At 43.1% G+C, this 19,494-nt stretch overlaps 2 protein-coding genes across 2 annotated transcripts in view; both read right to left on the bottom strand.

The window, feature by feature from the left end:
* BCO2 (beta-carotene oxygenase 2) overlaps nucleotides 1-19,494 on the bottom strand; it is a 97,163-nt gene that overhangs the window by 54,887 nt on the left and 22,782 nt on the right. The window lies entirely within an intron of this gene.
* On the bottom strand, nucleotides 2,046-5,779 carry TEX12 (testis expressed 12). Its single transcript, XM_065570428.1, has 5 exons — nucleotides 5,654-5,779; nucleotides 4,384-4,449; nucleotides 3,191-3,302; nucleotides 3,040-3,091; nucleotides 2,046-2,322 (listed from the first exon to the last, which is right to left on the bottom strand). The coding sequence occupies exons 2-5, from the start codon at nucleotides 4,441-4,443 to the stop codon at nucleotides 2,178-2,180; spliced, it is 369 nt and encodes a 122-aa protein (XP_065426500.1). The 5' UTR covers nucleotides 4,444-4,449; nucleotides 5,654-5,779; the 3' UTR covers nucleotides 2,046-2,177.

Below are 19,494 nucleotides of genomic sequence, written 5' to 3'. Positions count from 1 at the left end.
CTGCAGATGCTTATACCTTGGGTGACATAGGTTATGAATATTTTACATGAAGCAATTCAGATGCAAAAAGAATAAGACATGACTACACAAAAACAAGGATGATTCTTCAGAGATGAACACCTTGCATTTAATCGCACCTTAATGCCTTAAAAGACATGCACTTATATCTATAAAGTATAGTCCTATTAAATAGATTTTAGAATTTTGCAAAGCACTGCAGAAGTAATAGTATTGGACAGTGTTCTGTAAAAAATAATTTTACTGACAAAGAATTTAACTATGTGATCCAGTGGGTCTTTTGTGAGCTCTAATCTTTATTGATACTATAAATGTTATGACCAAAATTTTCAAACTTGCATGCCTGAAGTTAGACACCTAAATCCATAGTTAGGTGCCTAAATAAGTGGCCTGATTGCCACAGATGTAAGCACCTACGATGAACTCCCTTTGACTTTAGTGGAAGCTTTGGATGCTTGGCACCAATGAAAGTCAGATTCTGTTTATTTAGGTGCTTAAATAAGGATTTAGGTGTCTACATTCAAAAACAAGAGTGTTGACCTGTCCTTTTTATCATCATTATACTTTATAAAGTAAACATTTTGGATGGAGTTTTGTGAAACTATAAATAACCACAATTTTTCAAGTTTCCTTTTTTTTTTTAAGAAAGAGTCAAATTCTTAGTCTAAGATAAACATTTTAGAGTAGTAATCAAAAATATTATATTAGTTGGTATTATTTCTAAATTAAGGTTGATAATATCTTCCAGTGTCTTCACATTTTGATTTTATCGAAGTTAAGGTGGAGGGTCTGGCAAGAAAAACATACAATCCATAGTAGTTAAATATTAACATGTTAACAGTGATGCCATCTGTAAATTTAAGTTTATGAAGGTTATGACTGCAGCTACCATGACATTCTACAAACTCTAGTTGTCTTATACATACCTCTCCCATTCTCCCAAGTTAACCTTTTACAGTACCCCTTAACAGCAATATAATAATTTATTTTAAAAGGGAAGAGGTAAAATTGTTAAGCTAACGTAATATTCTTATAAAATGGATGCAAAGAAGTAGACTAAGGTTCAGATTTTAAAAGATATTTAGGCATCATCCTACAGGACTTTCTAGTGGTTCTCTTTATTACATTAGTCTGGCAAACTGCACAAATGATATCCTGTACATTTTATGAATCATAGTTTGAACTCAGTCAATAGACAGTGAAGAAAAATTGTTCAAATACTACTTAAGTATTAAGTAAATTGTATATACGCCACACAATACTGACATAGTATGGGGTTAATTTTTAACATATTGCCTGGGGATTTGGCAATGTGACCCAAACTACTGTTAACGTTACCCTATGATTCGTTTAAAATCAATAGAAGAACTAAAGTGTATTTTCAAATAAATCTTGCCAAAAGCTATTTTTACACTCTTCATGGAATAAGATCCTTGATAGCTCCCTCATTCCAAAGCTTCCTTCCTCTCTCTATGTTCTGAGACAAAAAATATATATATATATTTATTCTAGTAAGAATTGTTTGTAGAATCAAATCCACAGTATAGAAACAAACAATAACAGAAAATCAGTAAGTGGAAAAATAATTTAAAGGCTATTTTCATTTATACTGTTAGCCAAGTTTGATAAGGGATGTCACATAAGTTCTGGGGGGGAAATTTACTCATGACAATGTTTGATAAAATCCTATATTTTAGTATCAAAATCCTCCCCGTTTCTGTTCTCCTGTGATAGTGCCAAGCCCTAGGATCTCAAGGCTCCCTTTATTTTGTTCATCCCACCTCTTCAACATGCTCAAGGGAAGGGAACCCAGGGTTCAGCATAAGCAAGTCAGTAAAGATGACAAACTTGTGACTTGATTTTTAAAACCCCTTAAAGGCACGGATTTTATCATGGAGATCAGTGTTTTGTATCACTAATTACCACTGCACTGATTACTGTCTGTTGTCTTTGTTTTGATTTCTTTTGCTATATTTCAATAAAGTATGCTGCTTCCAAAAGTGTTAAAAATTGCTTGAACTGTTAAAGATACATACAGAAAGCTAAATATGAATGAAACCCTGCATCTTCCCTTAAAGCGTATGTTCTAGTATACAACACCATACATGACCAACACTCTGTGCCCTACATTTCAGCTTATTTGCCATATAAAATCAATTTTAGCTTTGCAGGGTGTTTGCAATGACTGTGAATCTGTGTCTCAGACTCTCTCTTTTCTGTTTCAAGTGATTTTCTATGATCCTCGCTTCTTTCAAGATTCCTTCAAGCTCTTCTACATAAGAAGCATCCATTGCCGCTCTCTCACTTAATTGGAAAAAAACCTAATGTTAAACTAAATACTTAAAAATATTAACATTCTCAACTACTACTGATATTTGGAATTGCTTTAATGCTTTGCTTATAAATCTGTTGTCTATCAGTCAATGCAATATATGACTAAATTAACTCTTCAGTTTCACAGACTAAATAAAGGAGTTTGTTATTTCAGGATTTAGGGTTAATCTTTTCCTTCTGCAGTTTCTTGACACTGCAGATACTCCACCACACCATATCCCACCTTTATGTATCAATCATCTAGGTATTTATATTAGCACTCATCGGTGTAGTATCCAAGTGCCTTCCATCAGTTAAAAAAAACACTAACAATATTTCTGTCTTCCTGTCCTGGCAGGTTTTTTATTTTGTTTTTTCAATAAAAAGAACTGTGTGTATTTGTATTCCAGTGTCAGCATGTAGGAAGGCTAGGGCAAAAAGATGGATTTTGTATTTTGTTCTGAGGTTAAAAATAAAGTTTTGTGATCAATCTGGCAATACTCTAATACTACGCAGAACTATGAGCTTGCATCAAGGGGAGAATTACACCCCATGCAGTGAAAAGCATTAGCCCATCAAACCACATTGCATCCTATCCACATCACAAGGTTGGCAAGTAGTTAGACTAAAAATATTCTAAGAAACAAGAATTATCCCAGGTTATTTTAATAATATAAAAATTGTATAAAAAGTTTAAAGCTGACTTGCCTTAAAATATGGGCATATTTTGACAACAGGTTATTAATTTCTTTGTTCATATCTGTTAATACAAATATTTATTTTATTTCAAAGGCTTGAATTGAGCGGTTCATGTCAACATTTATATGTCTGAGTAACCTGAATATTTTTAATACATCACCATTTAAAACCTTTTCCAGTGCTTCAGGTTTGTAAAGTGACTGTAAGCTTTCAGAAAGAGCCAAGTCTGGTCTTTCCAGGGAGGACAACTGAGGACTTTCTGAAGCTTCATTCTAGTAACAAAAAACATGGGAAAAAATGCATGCTAGTACAGGTTCTTAGGAATTTGAAACTTTGCAGTTTGGACCTGCATTTTGGATTTTATTTTAAATTAAGGTTATAGTATTGCTGACTTCACATGTAGCTTGTGTTCTTAACCATGTGAGTATACTATGCCTCCATCCTGAATGTGAACAGGTAATGTGATTATCAGGTTATAATATGGTTCTGCTGTATAAACAAGACCTCATAAACCAGCTAGTCAATTTTACCTCCCTAGTATCTTGCCAAAGCAGACTCTGAAGTGCACTGTACCCATAGGAAAAAAGCAACAATCTTCTTCTCTGAGCACCAACAGATGAGGCAGTATGAGATAGCTGCACAGATTTTCCCACAATGCCAACAGTTTTGAGTTTTGGACAGGCCCAGCATGTGGCACATTAGCTGTGCTGCAAAATGCTATGTTAACACACAATGAAATGAAAAAACACAAAAGGGACCTAACTGTACAGCCTAGTCCTGTCTTCCCTGAGTACTTGAGTAGTTAAAAAAAACTAGCATTATCAGTAGCTCAGAAAGATAATAAAGTTTACCATGTTCAAGACGGCACTTGAATTCCTGGCACTATTATTCCAGTCAGAATAAGAGGTAACAATGAAATTTCAAATTTCCACCTGCTAGAAAGTAAGCTGATTCATGGGGATGGATGAAATTAAAATCTGTTTTCAACACTGAGTTGAGATATTTGAGTGGTTCAATAGACAACCTGATTCTATGCAACCTAAAGTTTTGCTTTCAATCAGGATAAGCCCTACAGAGAAGTGCAGCTGTAGGTAAGTCAAATTTTGTTTGTCGTGAAAAGCAAAAGCTTTATTCTGTGATCTCCTAATGCACTCAGGAAAACCATACAACTCTTCTGTAGTTTACATGGAGTGAGATGGTGGTCTGAACCCTGTTCCTATTAGACAGTTATCCATGGCAGTCTCAGTGAAGAGAGCACAGACTGAATGGGCATTTTAACTGAGCTCCCCTCATCCCTAGAAGGGTTCCCCTGTCCATTTCTCTCCCCCACCAAAATCAGAGAAAACCACTCACCTCCATCTCCTTTCTACGCTTACTTCTATTTTCATCAGCTTTTACTGTGTTACTTGTCATTGTTACCTAACAAAAAATGTAATGTCACATTTGATGAGTACATATTTTTATCTCGTGTAACGGAAAAATAAAAGACTATAACATGAATTTTCAGCATAATGTGATCTTCATAGATTCTCACTTTATGAAAGGTGAAGCTAAAGCCCCAAGTAAAGGGTGGCAAGAGAAACACAACTGGATAAAGTAGGAACTGAAGAAACAATGTCACAATGATTGTCTGCCACAACCTGCCAGTCTACATACAGTAATTCAGACAGCATGAGTACAATTCCATACTCAAGCTCAGATGTCGTGAACGGCACTGAGATGGACACCATACTGGCTATGGAGCTATTTGTACCAGAACCAGCAACTACCAGTGAAAAACATTACTGTTTAAAGCATGGCAGAGTCTGAGAAGGCCATAGTGATCCTTTCAACCAGCAGTCAAAGCAGAACTCTCTAGGCTGCAGGAAAGGGAGCCTGGTCTTGTGGTGAAAGCCAGGGCCAAGCATTAGGACTCCCGGGCTCTCTTCTTGGCTCTGGAAGAGTGGTCCGGTGGTTAGCGCTGGGGAAAACGGACAGACTGGACTCCTTGGTTCTATCTTCAGCTTCCCTCACTGTGGGGCCCTTCCCTCTACGTCGAATGGGAATGGCACTCACCCACCCAGTGTACAGGCACCTGTGAGACTGAGCAAGTTAGTGCCAGCAAAGTTTTGTGAGCTCTTTGGACAAAGGCGCTGGGAAGGGGCAAATGATTGTTGTTATTCACTCCAAGCCCCTTCTAGCAAGCCTCTACCTTGACTGTGCGGCCTATGGGCAGCAACAGGTGTGAACTGGATTTGTGGTGGGTCCCAACGCCCCTCACTGCCCCATCTCGGAGGGGATTACCCCTCTTTAGGGAAAGCAGTGCCCACCCAGATCCTAATAATCCCCACAAACACCCGGCTGCACCCCCCTCACACACACACCCTTTCTACCCCACCACACCCCTGCAGCTCCACTTCCTGGAGGACTTGGTATGCAGCTCCTAGTGACCCCCCATACACCACAAAGTGCACCCCCACATACACCCCTTTCACCCCCACAGCTCTACCTCCTGCAATAACCACTCAAATGATATCCTGTACATTTTTGTGTCCCCCCCATTAACACCTATAACCTACCCCCATAGCACTAGGAAGGGGACCCTCCCTCCGCAGCAGCCCCCCTCCCCTCCCCTTGCACACACCTCCCACCAAGCTGCCCCCTCCCCCGCAAGCTGCACGCGCCCCGCCCTGAGGACCGGGGTGGGGGGGGGAAGAAGGCTCGCGCCTGAAGCGGCCGTTAACGGTTCAGCGCGCGGGCGTCGGGGTCGGGGAGGGTCTGCACTTCGCACAGAAGCTCAGCAGCCCCCCCAGGTCGAGCGCTGCCTAGTCAGCGGTGGAGTTACCCGCTCCCGCCGCCAGGGGGCAGCCGGGCACTGACCGAGCCCTAGCAGCCGCGTTGGGCTGGGCGCTCGGGGAGGCGGGGTTCGCGGGGAGCCGGAATGACATGCACACACACCCCTATACCCCACAAACCTCACACACACACACACACCCCTACACCTCACACACACACACAGTCCTATACCACACAAACCTCACACACACACACCTACAGTACACTCCATAAACCTCACACACACACTCCTACACCTCACACACACACAGCCCTATACCCCACAAACCTCACACCCACCCCTACACCCCACAAACCTCACACACACACAGCCTTATACCCCTACACCTCACACACACACACCCCTACACCTCACACACACACCTCTATACCCCACAAACCTCACATACACACCTACACCCCACAATCCTCACACACACACCCCTACAGTACACCCCACAAACCTCACACACACACCCCTACACCCAACAAACCTCACACACACACACCCCTACACCCCTCAAACGACACACACACACCCCTACACCCAACAAACCTCACACACACACACTCCTACACCTCACACACACACCCCACAGACCTCACACGCACACACCCCTAAACATCACAAACCTCACACACACACAGTCCTACACCCCTCAAACCTCACACACACCCTTAAACCCCACAAACCTCACACACACCCCTACACCTCACACACACACATCCCTACACCCCTCAAACCACACACACACCCCTACACCCCACAAACCTCACACACACACACTCCTACACCTCACACACACACCCCACAGACCTCACACGCACACACCCCTAAACCTCACAAACCTCACACACACGCACACCCCTAAACCCCACAAACCTCACACACAGACACCCCTACACCTCACACGCACACCCCTAAACCCCAGAAACCTCACACACACACCCCTAAACCCTACAAACCTCACACACACCCCTACACCTCAAACGCACACCCCTAAACCCCACAAACCTCACACACACACACCCCTACACCTCACATGCACACCCCTAAACCCCACAAACCTCACACACACACACACACACTCCTACACCTCACACACACACCCCACAGACCTCACAAACCTCACACACACACACAGTCCTATACCCCACAAACCTCACACACACACACCCCTACACCTCACACGCACACCCATTCAGTTATTCTGCCCCATTTGAATCCAAACAGTACAGAGATGAAGAATTCTTCCTTGTGTCCATACTTATAGCTTCTTCTCCCAGAAACAAGATGACAGGGTCACTACCCACTGGGATATTTTTTGTGGGCAGAGAGAGAGAGGAATGCATTTAGAGTCTTTGATCTCTACTCATCACACACAATTACCACTTCCCTTCAAATACACAAGAACTGGCACTTTCATGTTAAGGTTCTTTATTTGCATTACACAAGGTTTCTTTCTTGTTTGATGGGTTATTTAGTTATAGGGATCTATACAATGTAAATGTTTGCTATTACATTCTACCACAATACAGATAAGTAAAAACAATGCATGCAGCATCCCATTCATTTTCATTAAGGTTAAATACCAAAAACATTCTTGTATATTTAACAATCACTCTGATCTATACTAATACACAAGTGAATTATCCTGGCTTCCACCTGTGAGTTTGTCAGTTCTCAGCTCATGCCTAGGCCTTGGCCAGAGCTGGTACTTGGTCTGCCACCATCACACACCCACACACAAACCATAACCTCCCCTACACTCATTTCACACACACACAACACCCCCACAAACTCCCCACACACTCTCACCTCCACACATCACAACCTCCCACACCTATGCACCTCAATCTCCCCACACACTCACTCATTCCACACAGCACAACCCCACACCCACACTTAATAAGAACAAAAGAACAGTCATAATTGGGTCAGACCAAGGGTCCATTTAGCCCAGTATCCTGTCTTCCAACAGTGGCCACACACCACAACCCCCCAGCTATACACACATTGACACTCACACACACATGTCCCCCAACACATTAACACCTACAACACACCTACACCCCACCACACCCACATTCACACACTCTGTACGTACACACACCCACATTCACAAACCCACATACACACGCAACTCCCCTGCCCACACACACACTGAAGGGCAGTCTGGCACACAGCAGTGACTAACACCTGCCACACAGTGGAGAGAGTTGTTTTGGGCAAGGATAGTCTTATGCAGTGGGCCACAGAATCTTTAATATCCACACTGAGCATCCTGCACCTCTGTTTCCCCTCTGCATTGTCCAAAAGACACACACTAAATGGCACAAGACTCAGTTTCTCTCCCTCACGAAAATAAAGAAAGAAATAATGGAGAAATGAGGTTAGCCCTGCTGAGAATCAGACCCCTGGTCTGAGGAGATCTAGATATTCCAAGCTGATGCTTAGAGCACAGGTTCTTAACCTGGTGGCTACACACCACCTATACACAGTCTCCCCCCACATCTACACAGTCTCACACCTATACACAACAACCCCCACACACACGCGACTGGGTGCCAGAAGGTCGTAATCACCTTCTCTTTCTTGATAGCCAGATGGCAACGAGGTCCCAGAACTTACGGAAGAAGGTTGCTGTTGGAACTATTAATAATATTATAATTTTTTCATATTAATATGGGAGACCCACCAGACACTGATTTAATCATAAATTCCTTTATAAGGTCCAAATAGTATTTTATACAATTGCTCTAAACGTGCCTGACTGCCTAAAAATAAGCAATACAGTAACAAAGTATTCTTAAGCATGTGATCTGTACGCTGACAAATAGGCCAGACCTAGGGGAAACTGTCTCATTTTGGTGTGCTCCAGAATGATTAGGTAGGGTCCCACAAAGAGCCCTCAAATTCATACCTCTTTTTATACCCTTTAACAAATTATGTCACTTACAATTACAGACTTCAGCTAAAAAAAGAGTTGAGACAATTTAACCTCATTTTCAGTCTGAATCCAAATAAGAGTTACAACCTCCTTTCTCCCCAAGGCCTTTCATCCTTATTTCTTCTTGCTGATCAACAGTTTTTCCACTGCACCTGGGTTTACTGTTAAGATCACACATAATGTGTGTATGTGGAATAGGAAGGCAGGCTTCTTTTAAGACAGATACCATTTGTCTTATTTAAAACTACTTGCAGTCACCCCTACTGGTTTTTTAGAAATTTCCCCATATCTTATTAGTTATTCTTTGAACCAGACCTCCCATCTTCATTCCTTCTGGCCTTATAACTTATTCTTTTCAAGATCTTCTACTTGCTCGTCAGGGCTTTCTTTACAATACATATATTTCCTTAACCAAACTTATGCTAACTCTAATTCTTTAATTTCATATTTATCCTACAGGTACCAACATTTAATGTGGGATCCCAGTATGGAAGGCTGAGTGTCACTTTAAGCCACCTCTCCATCTGCACACATGTAACCATACATGAAAACAAAAGAGACTGGAGACCTGTTTCAGAAACTTTAATTCTGATTAAAACATTCCGAGCATTCTCTGTTCTATTCAGGCTTTCTATATGCCACTCTATAGCGCAGAAGCAATCTTCCTCATGTGGAAACAAGAATATAGCCAATAACTTGGAGACTGATGAATGGGAAACAGTACTAGTAAGAATATGTAGTGATTTCAAGAGAAAGAATTTTAAGTGATACATAGGAGTCTTATTTCACCATAGTTATATGACGTCATTTCTAAAATTAGATAGTAAATAGAAAGTGTAATAAATATAAAAAAGAAAAAGTGACATCTATTTTATGCATTTATAACAAGTACCTTCACTGGTGGTGAAAGTGTGTTGTGGAAACAGAATCTGGATTAAATTTGTCTTCTGGAATGTGCAAGAACTCTGAAAATCATAAATTTCTTATTGCTAGAACACCTTGGGCTGAAAATGCAAAGTCAAACTGGAAACCTGGATCAATCTAATCAGATAAATATGGCCATGGATTAATGATTTATAATAGATTACAGCATCTCATTCAAAAATTAGACAGCTTTCAAGCCAGTCTTTTACTACACCTTGTTTTATTGTATGTTGTTTTTTCAAGAAAATAAATGAATGTTATTAACTAAAAACACAAATACTAAACAGCATTTAAAAGTTCTTTTCCTAAACCCTAAATTGATAAGGTATAGAAAAGAAGAAACATTAGAACAACCAAAGATACAGTATGGATCACTTTTGATTTTTCTTTGTTTCTTGGAGGAAAAAGTAAAAAATCCAGACAAGAAATGAAACTGCTTATAAGACAGAAGAAGAACTAAATACTTCCCTAAAAATTATGGCTCACATTCAATGTACTGCAACTGTGAACTGTAGTGAAATTGTCAGGAATTAGTCAACTGCTCTTATTGGAGAGTTAGTTTTATGTTATGAATACTAATGTCTGAGATGGTCCAACAGATGTTGTAATAATTGCTACAAATTTACCCTCAACTGTGAGAAGACAGTGAAATGTTATAAAGTGTCACAATAACCTGTAATAATACATGTTTATGGGAAAAGGTGCAAAAGTGAGATCGAAAGACTGAATTAGTCAAAACAAAAAGGCTTACAGATATAACTCAAAGTCTGTGTTAAGATCATGCCTGGTAACCAAGAAGAGTATGGAACTAGGTATCAATGGACCAACATTGATGTGTCAGAAACTGTAATTGGTGGACAGCATAATGAGATGTTGGGCTATTCCAGCCATCACTTCCTTTTGGGGTTCTTAAAAAAGAGATTTTTGGGAGAAAGCTAGCTACCGCAACACTGGCTGGGGGGGGGGGGGCAAACATCAGTTGATTGAAAGACCTGCTTTAATCTCTCCCATCTTAAAAACAAACAAACACTTGACCCCACTTATCTATCCAACTACCACCCCATCTAACTTCATCTCTCAATTAATTGAACACATAGTTTACAATTGCTGTCTGGAATTAATCTCCACCACTTCCATCAGAGGCCCTCTCCAATCTGTTTCCACCCCTTATGTTCAACCGAAATCGCTCTCACCAAAGTCTCCAGTAACCTCTTCTTAGTCAAATCACCGAACCAGTACTTCATCCTCTTCCCCCTGGACCTGTCAGTTACCTTCAACACAGTCAACCATGCTCTTCTTGCAATCTTGTCTGTCCTCCTTTGGTTTCCATTATTCCGTCCTCTCCTGGTTCCCCTCCTACATTTCTAATCACTCAAGGTGTCCTTTGGAGGAGCCTCCTCATTCCTCCTCCAGCTTGTTGTAGGGATTCCACAGGGCTCTGTCCTTGGTCCCCTTCGCTTCTCCCTCTCCACCTTATCTCTGGGTAATCTCATCCACAAACGCAAATTAAACTATCATCTCTATGTGAATCATCCTCTCTACTCCAGAATTGTCTTCTTCTGTCCAAACTATTTGCATCCTTTTCTCTATCATATCAAACATAAACTACTTGTCTTCACTTGCAAGCTCTTTAACGACCTATCCCCACCCTACCTCTCATCTTTCATTCAGCATCAAAAAGTCAATTCTCGCCTCTGATTGGCCCAGGATGTCAGCCTCCATTGTCTATTTGTTAAATTTTCGAACAAGCATCTTTGTGCTTTCTCCCATGATGCCCCCTAAGTTTTGGAGAAACTCACCATAAACTTCCACAAAGCTAACTCATTATCCTCCTTCAAATCCCTCCCCACAACTCTCCTTTACTGTAATGCTTCATGTTCACATATTTTGGCCTCTACAATATTTGGCTGATCTCCCCAGCCTTTTCCTAGTCATAGAGTTTAAGGCCAGAAAGGATCACCAGATCATCTAGTCTGACCTTCTGTACATCACAGGCCACCAACAACAGCCACACAGTACACCCAACAACCAGAATTAAACCAGACTATTACAGCCCTAAGCAGACTACACTATCGTGTGCCACAGGCAAAGACAGGAGGAACCAAAATGCACCAATCCCCAAGGCCAAAATGCACCAAACCCCAGCAATACAGGTTTTGTAACAAAAGCTCTTTAATAAGCAATAATTGCCTCCTAACCACAGTATAAGGATATTTATTAGCCTAGTCATAAACCTTGAGTTTGTCAAAGTTAGCGGGTGGGCGGGACAGTCACTCCCTTGGTGTTTTGCTATTGGGATTATAAAAAGGATAGCAAAACATGGGATGGTTATTATTCATTACTATTATTATTTGTATTACAGTAGTGCCAAGATCAGGGTCCCATTGTGCTACATGGTGTACAAACATAAAAGACAGTCCCTGAAGGACTGTTGAACTAATTAGCATCACATTGTGGGACTGGGAGGTTTTGGAGGACTGGTAATGGGACACAGAGGTTTTTATTTCTTTGTCGTTCCTGGGTCACTATAAAACAGAAACATGATGTCATCTGGGGGATGTTTGGTGACAAGGAAAATGAGTTGGTGATCTCATTCCTCCATCCTACTGGACTAAAGAAACATTCTCACAATTGTTATATTTCTTGGCAATTTCATTACAACCCAAAGATTGAATATTCACACCTAAAGTGGCCACTCCCCAGTGCAAGGGAGAGACACTTATGGGATGTTTCACACAAGCTGGGGGGGGAGGGGAGTATGCACTGACGCTATTTCTGACATCTGTTTCAAAACTGCAACTTCCATCTGTGACATCAGTTACAGTGCAAGACAGCTGATTGTAACAAGTTGGGTAAGAAAACAGGATGTGCCTTCTGCTGGGATGACATCAAGGTCCCAGCATTGCATGTGCTGGCAGGTCCCACTCTGAAAGCTCCTGCACTGTCTTTGCACAGACTGATATATTTTGTTTCTTGATTGTGGTGGCAGAAGGGGAAGTGTTATGGGCCTGTGTGTATACAGACCTATTGGGAACATCCTGATCTACACTTCAGATTGTCTAGTTGGCTTGATTATTCTCATAGCAATATTATAAGAATCCAGAGTAAAATGCAACAGCTCAGGTCACCAGATATAAAGCCCTATCACTGATGTTGAGGGAGCACGCCTCAACATCTAACCAATGCCTCAGCATGATGCTGGGGCAAGCTGCTTGTCGGAAGTGCCTTCTTTTGGACAATATAGAAAACCAAAGTCCGGAAGATGTATGGTCATTAAAGTGCCCCTGGTACAGGAGAAAGCCACTGTTAAGATGTTACTTCTGGTGTCCTGGCTCACTTCTGATTTGGGTGATTTCATTCATTCCCTCTGACGCTCCAATTGGATGGGGATTACTCCACTCCCTGTGTCGCTTTGAGCTGTCAGCTGCTGTGTTCCACCCCAGAGGAGGCTGCATTTCAATCCTGGGTGAAGCGGTTCCTGGGTCTGGTTTGCAAAGCGCGTTAGGATAGAGAAATGCAGCTCCCTAGCAGTAGAAACAGGGCAGGAGAGCAAAGGGCGGGACTGGCTTCGAGCATCGCTGCGGCTAAATAACCCAAGGGCAAGTCAGGGTCTCTGCAGGGCGGGGGGGGGGGGGGGGGGGGGGCTGAACACGACGGGCACCCCCCCCGCCCCGCGAGCAGTCAGCGTGCGCTCCGCTCTCCCCGCCTCCAGCCGGGCTGCCCTTCCCTCCCCGCCTCTCGCTGAGCATTGCGCTCCGGACTCGGCTGCAGGAGGCAGGTAGGGACCGCTGCCCGGCCTCGGGGGTGGGGGGAGCCAAGCTGGCACCAGGGGGGATCGGGAGCCAGTGGTCCGGCCGGTCTCCCAGCGCCCCTCTCTGGCTCTTCCAGGGAGGGACGCTCCCTGCGCGGGTGCCTCTAGGCTGGGGCACTGGGGAGGAGCCCCGGGGGCTGGGAGAGGCGACCATCGGCGGCGAGGGGCCTCCCTTCCGCCCCGTGCCGTGCCCCGGGGAGACCGCCCAGCCCATCGGCCGGGCTTCCACCCAGCCTCGCCGCTTCTGCGTGTGCTGCTCCCGAAACCCAGACCGGGCTCGCTCTGCCCTCATACCCATGCTCAGCTGGCGGGGGGGGGGGGGGGGGGGGGAAGGCTGCATCTTCAGCAAGCCAGCAGCCGGCTGGTGCCTGGAGCAGCCTCGCCCTTCTTCCCGCAACATCGACCTTCGCTTTTAAAACACCTCCCTTCGAACCTGTCTGGGAAAAGGCAGGCTGAACACTGAATTCAGCTATATATCCAGACAACAGATTCCCAAAGGGGTCCACACCTCTGTTCGAAATTGTTTAGGGGTCTGCCGATGAAAAACGGTTGAAAACCTACCGATCCAGTTCACGGGGGAGGCTAATACGTTTTATTAAAGAGCAGGATGGGGGCGAGAGCTCTTTTGGGCACTGAGATATCAGCGTACAAGTGCCCAGATAGAGACTTCCAGTGAGAAAACTCTGGCCCTGACCAGCGATCCCCTACTGCTTTGATTCTGACTCCCACAGTCCGCACAGGGGAAACCTTGAAACGGATGAAGAGTTGTGCACTTCCTGTCCTGATTTCAGAGTAGCAGCGGTGTTAGTCTGTATCCGCAAAAAGAACAGGAGTACTTGTGGCACCTTAGAGACTAACACATTTATTAGAGCATAAGCTTTCGTGGGCTACAGCCCACTTCTTCGGATGCATATAGAATGGAACATATATTGAGGAGATATATATATATATACACACACACACACACACACATACAGAGAGCATGAACAGGTGGGAGTTGTCTTACCAACTCTGAGATTCTTGTCCTGAGTTACTGACCTACTGCACTGGGGCTTGCATGGGACTCGCTGGGGCAGGGTCTCTGTCCAGAAGCTCTGGGGAGGGTAGAGTTTGTCTATCAGTTCACTTTAGAATGAAAGGCGCTCTAGACATGTAAGAACATCTCAAGATGAAGCTCACAGGAAGTGTAGAGCCCACAAAAGCCACACAGATTAGGGCAACAACCTCAGGTTTAGAATCGAGAACCAATTCCTCTCTGTAAATCTTGGAGTCACACACATTGACAAACTACACAGATCATAAGCAAAAGTGGGATGGAGATGATTTTGCTTTCACAGCAGAGCCTCCCAAGTACATGCCTAAAGGGACTCCTATAGCAATAAGCCCAGCACAACACCCCATTCCTCTAAAGCTGAGGGGGTTTGCTTTGAGGTTTACATTGGTTCAGTCACCTTTTGTAGAAGGGTTTTTTGTTTGTTTTGTTTTGTGGGGGTTTTTTTAGTGTAAAAAAACCTTGCAAAATAAATGTTTGCTTATACCAGGGGTGGCCAAACTTATTGACTCTCCAAGCTGCATATGACAATCTTCAGAAGTTCAAGAACGGGGTGCGACTGCTAGGGTAGCGGGGCTGAGGGCTTCAGCCCTGCGGGGAGGGGATCTTGGGGCTGTGGTCCAACAGGAGGTGTCTGTCTGGACTTGGGGCTTCAGTCCTGCTCCTGCTGAAGCCCCGAGCCCTGGCAGGAGTGCCCTGCAGGGCTGAAACCTTGACATCCCCTTCCCTGCTGGGCAGAAGCCTGAGGTGACCAGGGGAAAGGGAAAGAAGACATAGGGCCATATGCTCTCCCCCCAGATTTTTGCCAAGATTTTCAGGCCCCCTCCCTGCACAGCAGCTGCGGGAGCTGGCAAGCTAGGCTGTGGGGAGAAACAGCTGGGAGCTGCAGGGAGAACCGCTGAGGGTAAGAGGGAGGGTGTACCTGGGAGGGGCATAACTCAAGCTGTTTTTTGGGGGGGAACCTTTAAATTGTACCCACCCACTTTCAACAGGCAACCATCCTCTCTCTGGCACAAGCCCCTAGCCCCACCACCATGCCGCAACCAGGGCAGAACCCCCTAGCTCTATCCTCCATCTGGTAGGCGGAGAATGGGGGACGCCTGGGGGGCTTCACGAGCCGCACTTCAACTGTAAAAGAGCAGCAGTTTGGCCGTCCCTGGCTTATACAGTAAGAGGCAAATGCTGTCCTCCTCATGGAGCCTTCACTTAAGCATCTGCATTTAACAAATATGCCCAGGTTTATTAGTAACTTCAGTCTGCATTGTTATGGTGAGTAGGGTGGGGAGGCAGATAAAGTCCTGGCTGCGTGGAATAGGTTTGAAGGAGGCCACTCCATGTGCTCTGAGCTGTTCACAAGAGCAGTAAGATTAATGTGTATTTTAATAAAAGACTAATCGCTGTACAATTGCAGCATTTGGTTCATCTGCCAGTAACGAGGCTGTGGTTTTGGAGGAAGTTGGCAGGAAATGTGGCAGTCTAGCATCTGAGGATGGTTAGTTCCATGTAAGAGAGTGACATTTAATAATACGAGAGCAATGTGGAAAAAGCTTCAGTTTGAATCTAATTTGTGTAGAATTTCTCACCCTTAAAAAGATGCCCCTAATTAGTTGACTTTTAAAATAAATTCTGTGTGCTTTAATTTATTTATATAGATTTGAATAATAAAGGATGCTCATAAAATATTGAATCATAGAAATATGGGACTGGAAGGGACATGCATAGGTCATATAATCCAGTCTCCTGCACTGAGGCAGGACCAAGTATTATCTAGAGTCCCTTCCTATAGGCATTGACCCCAGCAATTAGACTTACAGTTGCAAATAGTGGCCACCTTACACATACAAATAATGAATTAGCCACACACAAAAGCACTTTCCGTCTCCAGATCTGGTGTTTGCTGGTATGATTAGATTTACCAAGGAAACATTACTGTGGTTTAGTGGAAAAGCATCTCAATTTGGAGGTGCCAGGTGTGTCACCTCTGAAGTATCAAACCCGCAGGGCAGGTTTGTTAACCTACAGTTTTGCTCATGCTCTCACCAGTTTACAGAAAGGCCTGTGTCAGACCAGTGATGAAATGTCTTGCAGCATTTCACAAAGCCAAGAAAATAGACCTCGCTGTTGCCTGAGTCAGTTTTCAGAAGGGTTTTACTTCTGTAATTTAAATAAAGCAACCAAGCACAGTTAATTCCAAAATATAGTTCAGAATACAGACCAAAGAGCACGTTTGTGTTTCACAAAGATGAGAAAAATGGAAAGTAACAAGCAGGGAGGGTTTTAAACCATGTGAGGTAACCTGTGCTGTGTATAGTTTGCAGTATCTTTAATGGTTAGCAAAGCTATTAAGGATGCAGATGGAGGTTTCCCTATGGCAAAGCGGCACGGAATCCAAAATCCCAGTAAATCCACAGTGCTTTGGGCTAGACTTTATCTCTTCCTACCTGAGTTGAAAACTCATTGTCAGAGTGGGCTGCTATTCAAGGCTAGCCATAATGAGGGATTGGTGTTCCCCAGAAAGGCATTTAGATTTATTCTACCATCAAACTCCCCCATTTCTTTGTATAGTTACTCTGCGTGCCAATTTGTTTTTCCTCTTTTGTCTGTGTTAGATGTAAAAGCAGCAAGTTGAGGACAGTTCAATATTAGGATATAAACCATTTGGTTATAATCCTTTTACAAAGTATTATTAAGAGTAATCAAAAAAGGCAATTTCTAAACACTCAGGATATAAAAGCCAAGTAAGAGTAAAATGGAAGATTTAGAAAAAAAAGTAAGAGCAATAAACAAGCCTATTTCAGAAGGAAATAATACGTTCAGGAAAACTCATAACTGCCTACTTCTCCTCATCCAGAGAGAATACCCAGCGATCTGCAGTCTCTCAAACCACCCTGAAATAATTCTCCATGTAGGCAAATGATTTGACACCCACCATATGCATCCTTCACTGCACCACTTATAATTGGGGCATAGAGGAAGAAAAGTGTTGGTATCTCCTTCTTGCACATATCCTCTTTTCAATCAGTGATGGTGAAAAGTGGGGGTACAGAATACAAACCTATATCCCCGTGGAAGCCCCACTCTGTGCAAATTTACCAACCTAGCTGGCATCTTGGAAAGAAAGTTCCCTTACAGGGAGTATTCATGAAATCAGGCCCACTTCAACTCCTTTTTTTCAACTCATACCTTTTTGTCAACTGTCTGAAATGGGACATCTTGATTATCACTACAATAATTTTTTCCCTCCTGCTGATAATAGCTGATCTTAATGAATTAGCCCCTTAGAGTTGGTATGGCAACTTCCACCTTTTCATGTTCTCTGTATGTATATATATCTTCTTACTATATGTTCCATTCTATGCATCCGATGAAGTGGGCTGTAGCCCACCAAAGCTTATGCTCAAATAAATTTGTTAGTCTCTAAGGTACCACAGGTTACAAAGTAGCAGCCGTGTTAGTCTGTATCCGCAAAAAGAACAGGAGTACTTGTGGCACCTTAGAGACTAACTTAGAGACACAAGTACTCCTGTTCTTTTTAAGGTACCACAAGTACGCCTGTTCTTTTTGGGGATACAGACTAACACGGCTGCTACCCTGAAACCTTTCCTACAGCCATATCAAGTTAGCTGAGCACTTCTCATAGAAAATCCTTCTAACACTTATACCAAGTTGTAGTTTGCCCATGAGTGGAGAATTAGTTAACTCCATCTGAAACCTCAGTGAAAGCAAGTTAGATTATGAGATATACTTTTGGAAGCATGCATGAGTTGGGTGTTACTACAGCATTCCCCAACAAACAAACTAGAGCCATCTCACATCATTAGTGTTAACAGGAAGAGGGAAATGATTAGTACATTTTTATAGAACAAACATTTCAGAGAAAGTTATGTACAATGTGAAAAATTGCATATACCTGTAAAGAATTCAGCATATAACAATACATAGTTAGGTACCTCATCTTGGAGATGACAGATTGTGGGTTTACTTCTACAGCAATATAGCCAGAGAGCTAAGAAGCTAGTTCTTACCCTCCTTATATGCTTACTACTCACTGTGATTAAAGTGTGACCAACACCTCTGACACTGGAGAGGGGAATATGACCTTTTGGGAACTATAATTTAGTAATTGATTTGTTTGTAGACACTTATTGGCAATCCATTACAGAAGATTGTGTCTTGTTTCTAGTTAGTTAGCTAGACAGTTAACCATCTAGTGAAGAGATCCCATTGAGGATGTCTGTCACCCTACAGTTCATGGTGATTTGGGGATCGGATCTACCTAGTTTTCGATATATTTACTTACATGAGGAGTCTCAAGCAATAGGAACAGCAATCTCAATTGCCAAGAGGAAGAACAAACACTAGAGATTTCATTAAGGACATCTGAAACTGGGCGTGTCTGAAACTCACTCTTCTGGTAGAAAGCAACAGAGAGTCCTGTGGCACCTTTAAGACTAACAGATGTATTGGAGCATAAGCTTTCGTGGGTGAATACCCACTTTGTCAAATGCATGTAATGGAAATTTCCACCCACGAAAAAGCTTATGCTCCAATATATCTGTTAGTCTTAAAGGTGCCACAGGACTCTCAGTTGCTTTTTACAGATCCAGACTAACACGGCTACCCCTCTGAGACTCTTCTGGTAGAGTTTAGTCACTGCTGGATTAGCAGGAGAGCAAGCAGGAAAAGGTTAAATGTAGCAGTACTCTAATGGGCAAGCGTTTTAATGCCAACTTTTGCTATAAATTAGCAGATCACTTCTTAAACTGTACAATAGTTTATTTTTTGGGGGGCACTTTAGCTTTTAAAAGCTCTTCTATAATATCCCAGCCTCTTGCCAGACCTGGTGTACTGCACTGTGCAAACAAGAAATGTGCCCATGCATACGCACCTATGTGTATTGGTCTCTCTCTTCT

Source organism: Chrysemys picta, chromosome 16 (assembly GCF_011386835.1).
Source record: "Chrysemys picta bellii isolate R12L10 chromosome 16, ASM1138683v2, whole genome shotgun sequence".
NCBI lineage: Eukaryota > Metazoa > Chordata > Testudines > Emydidae > Chrysemys > Chrysemys picta.
The sequence above is the reverse complement of the archived record's forward strand: the minus strand, read 5'-3'. Positions and strand labels throughout refer to the sequence as shown.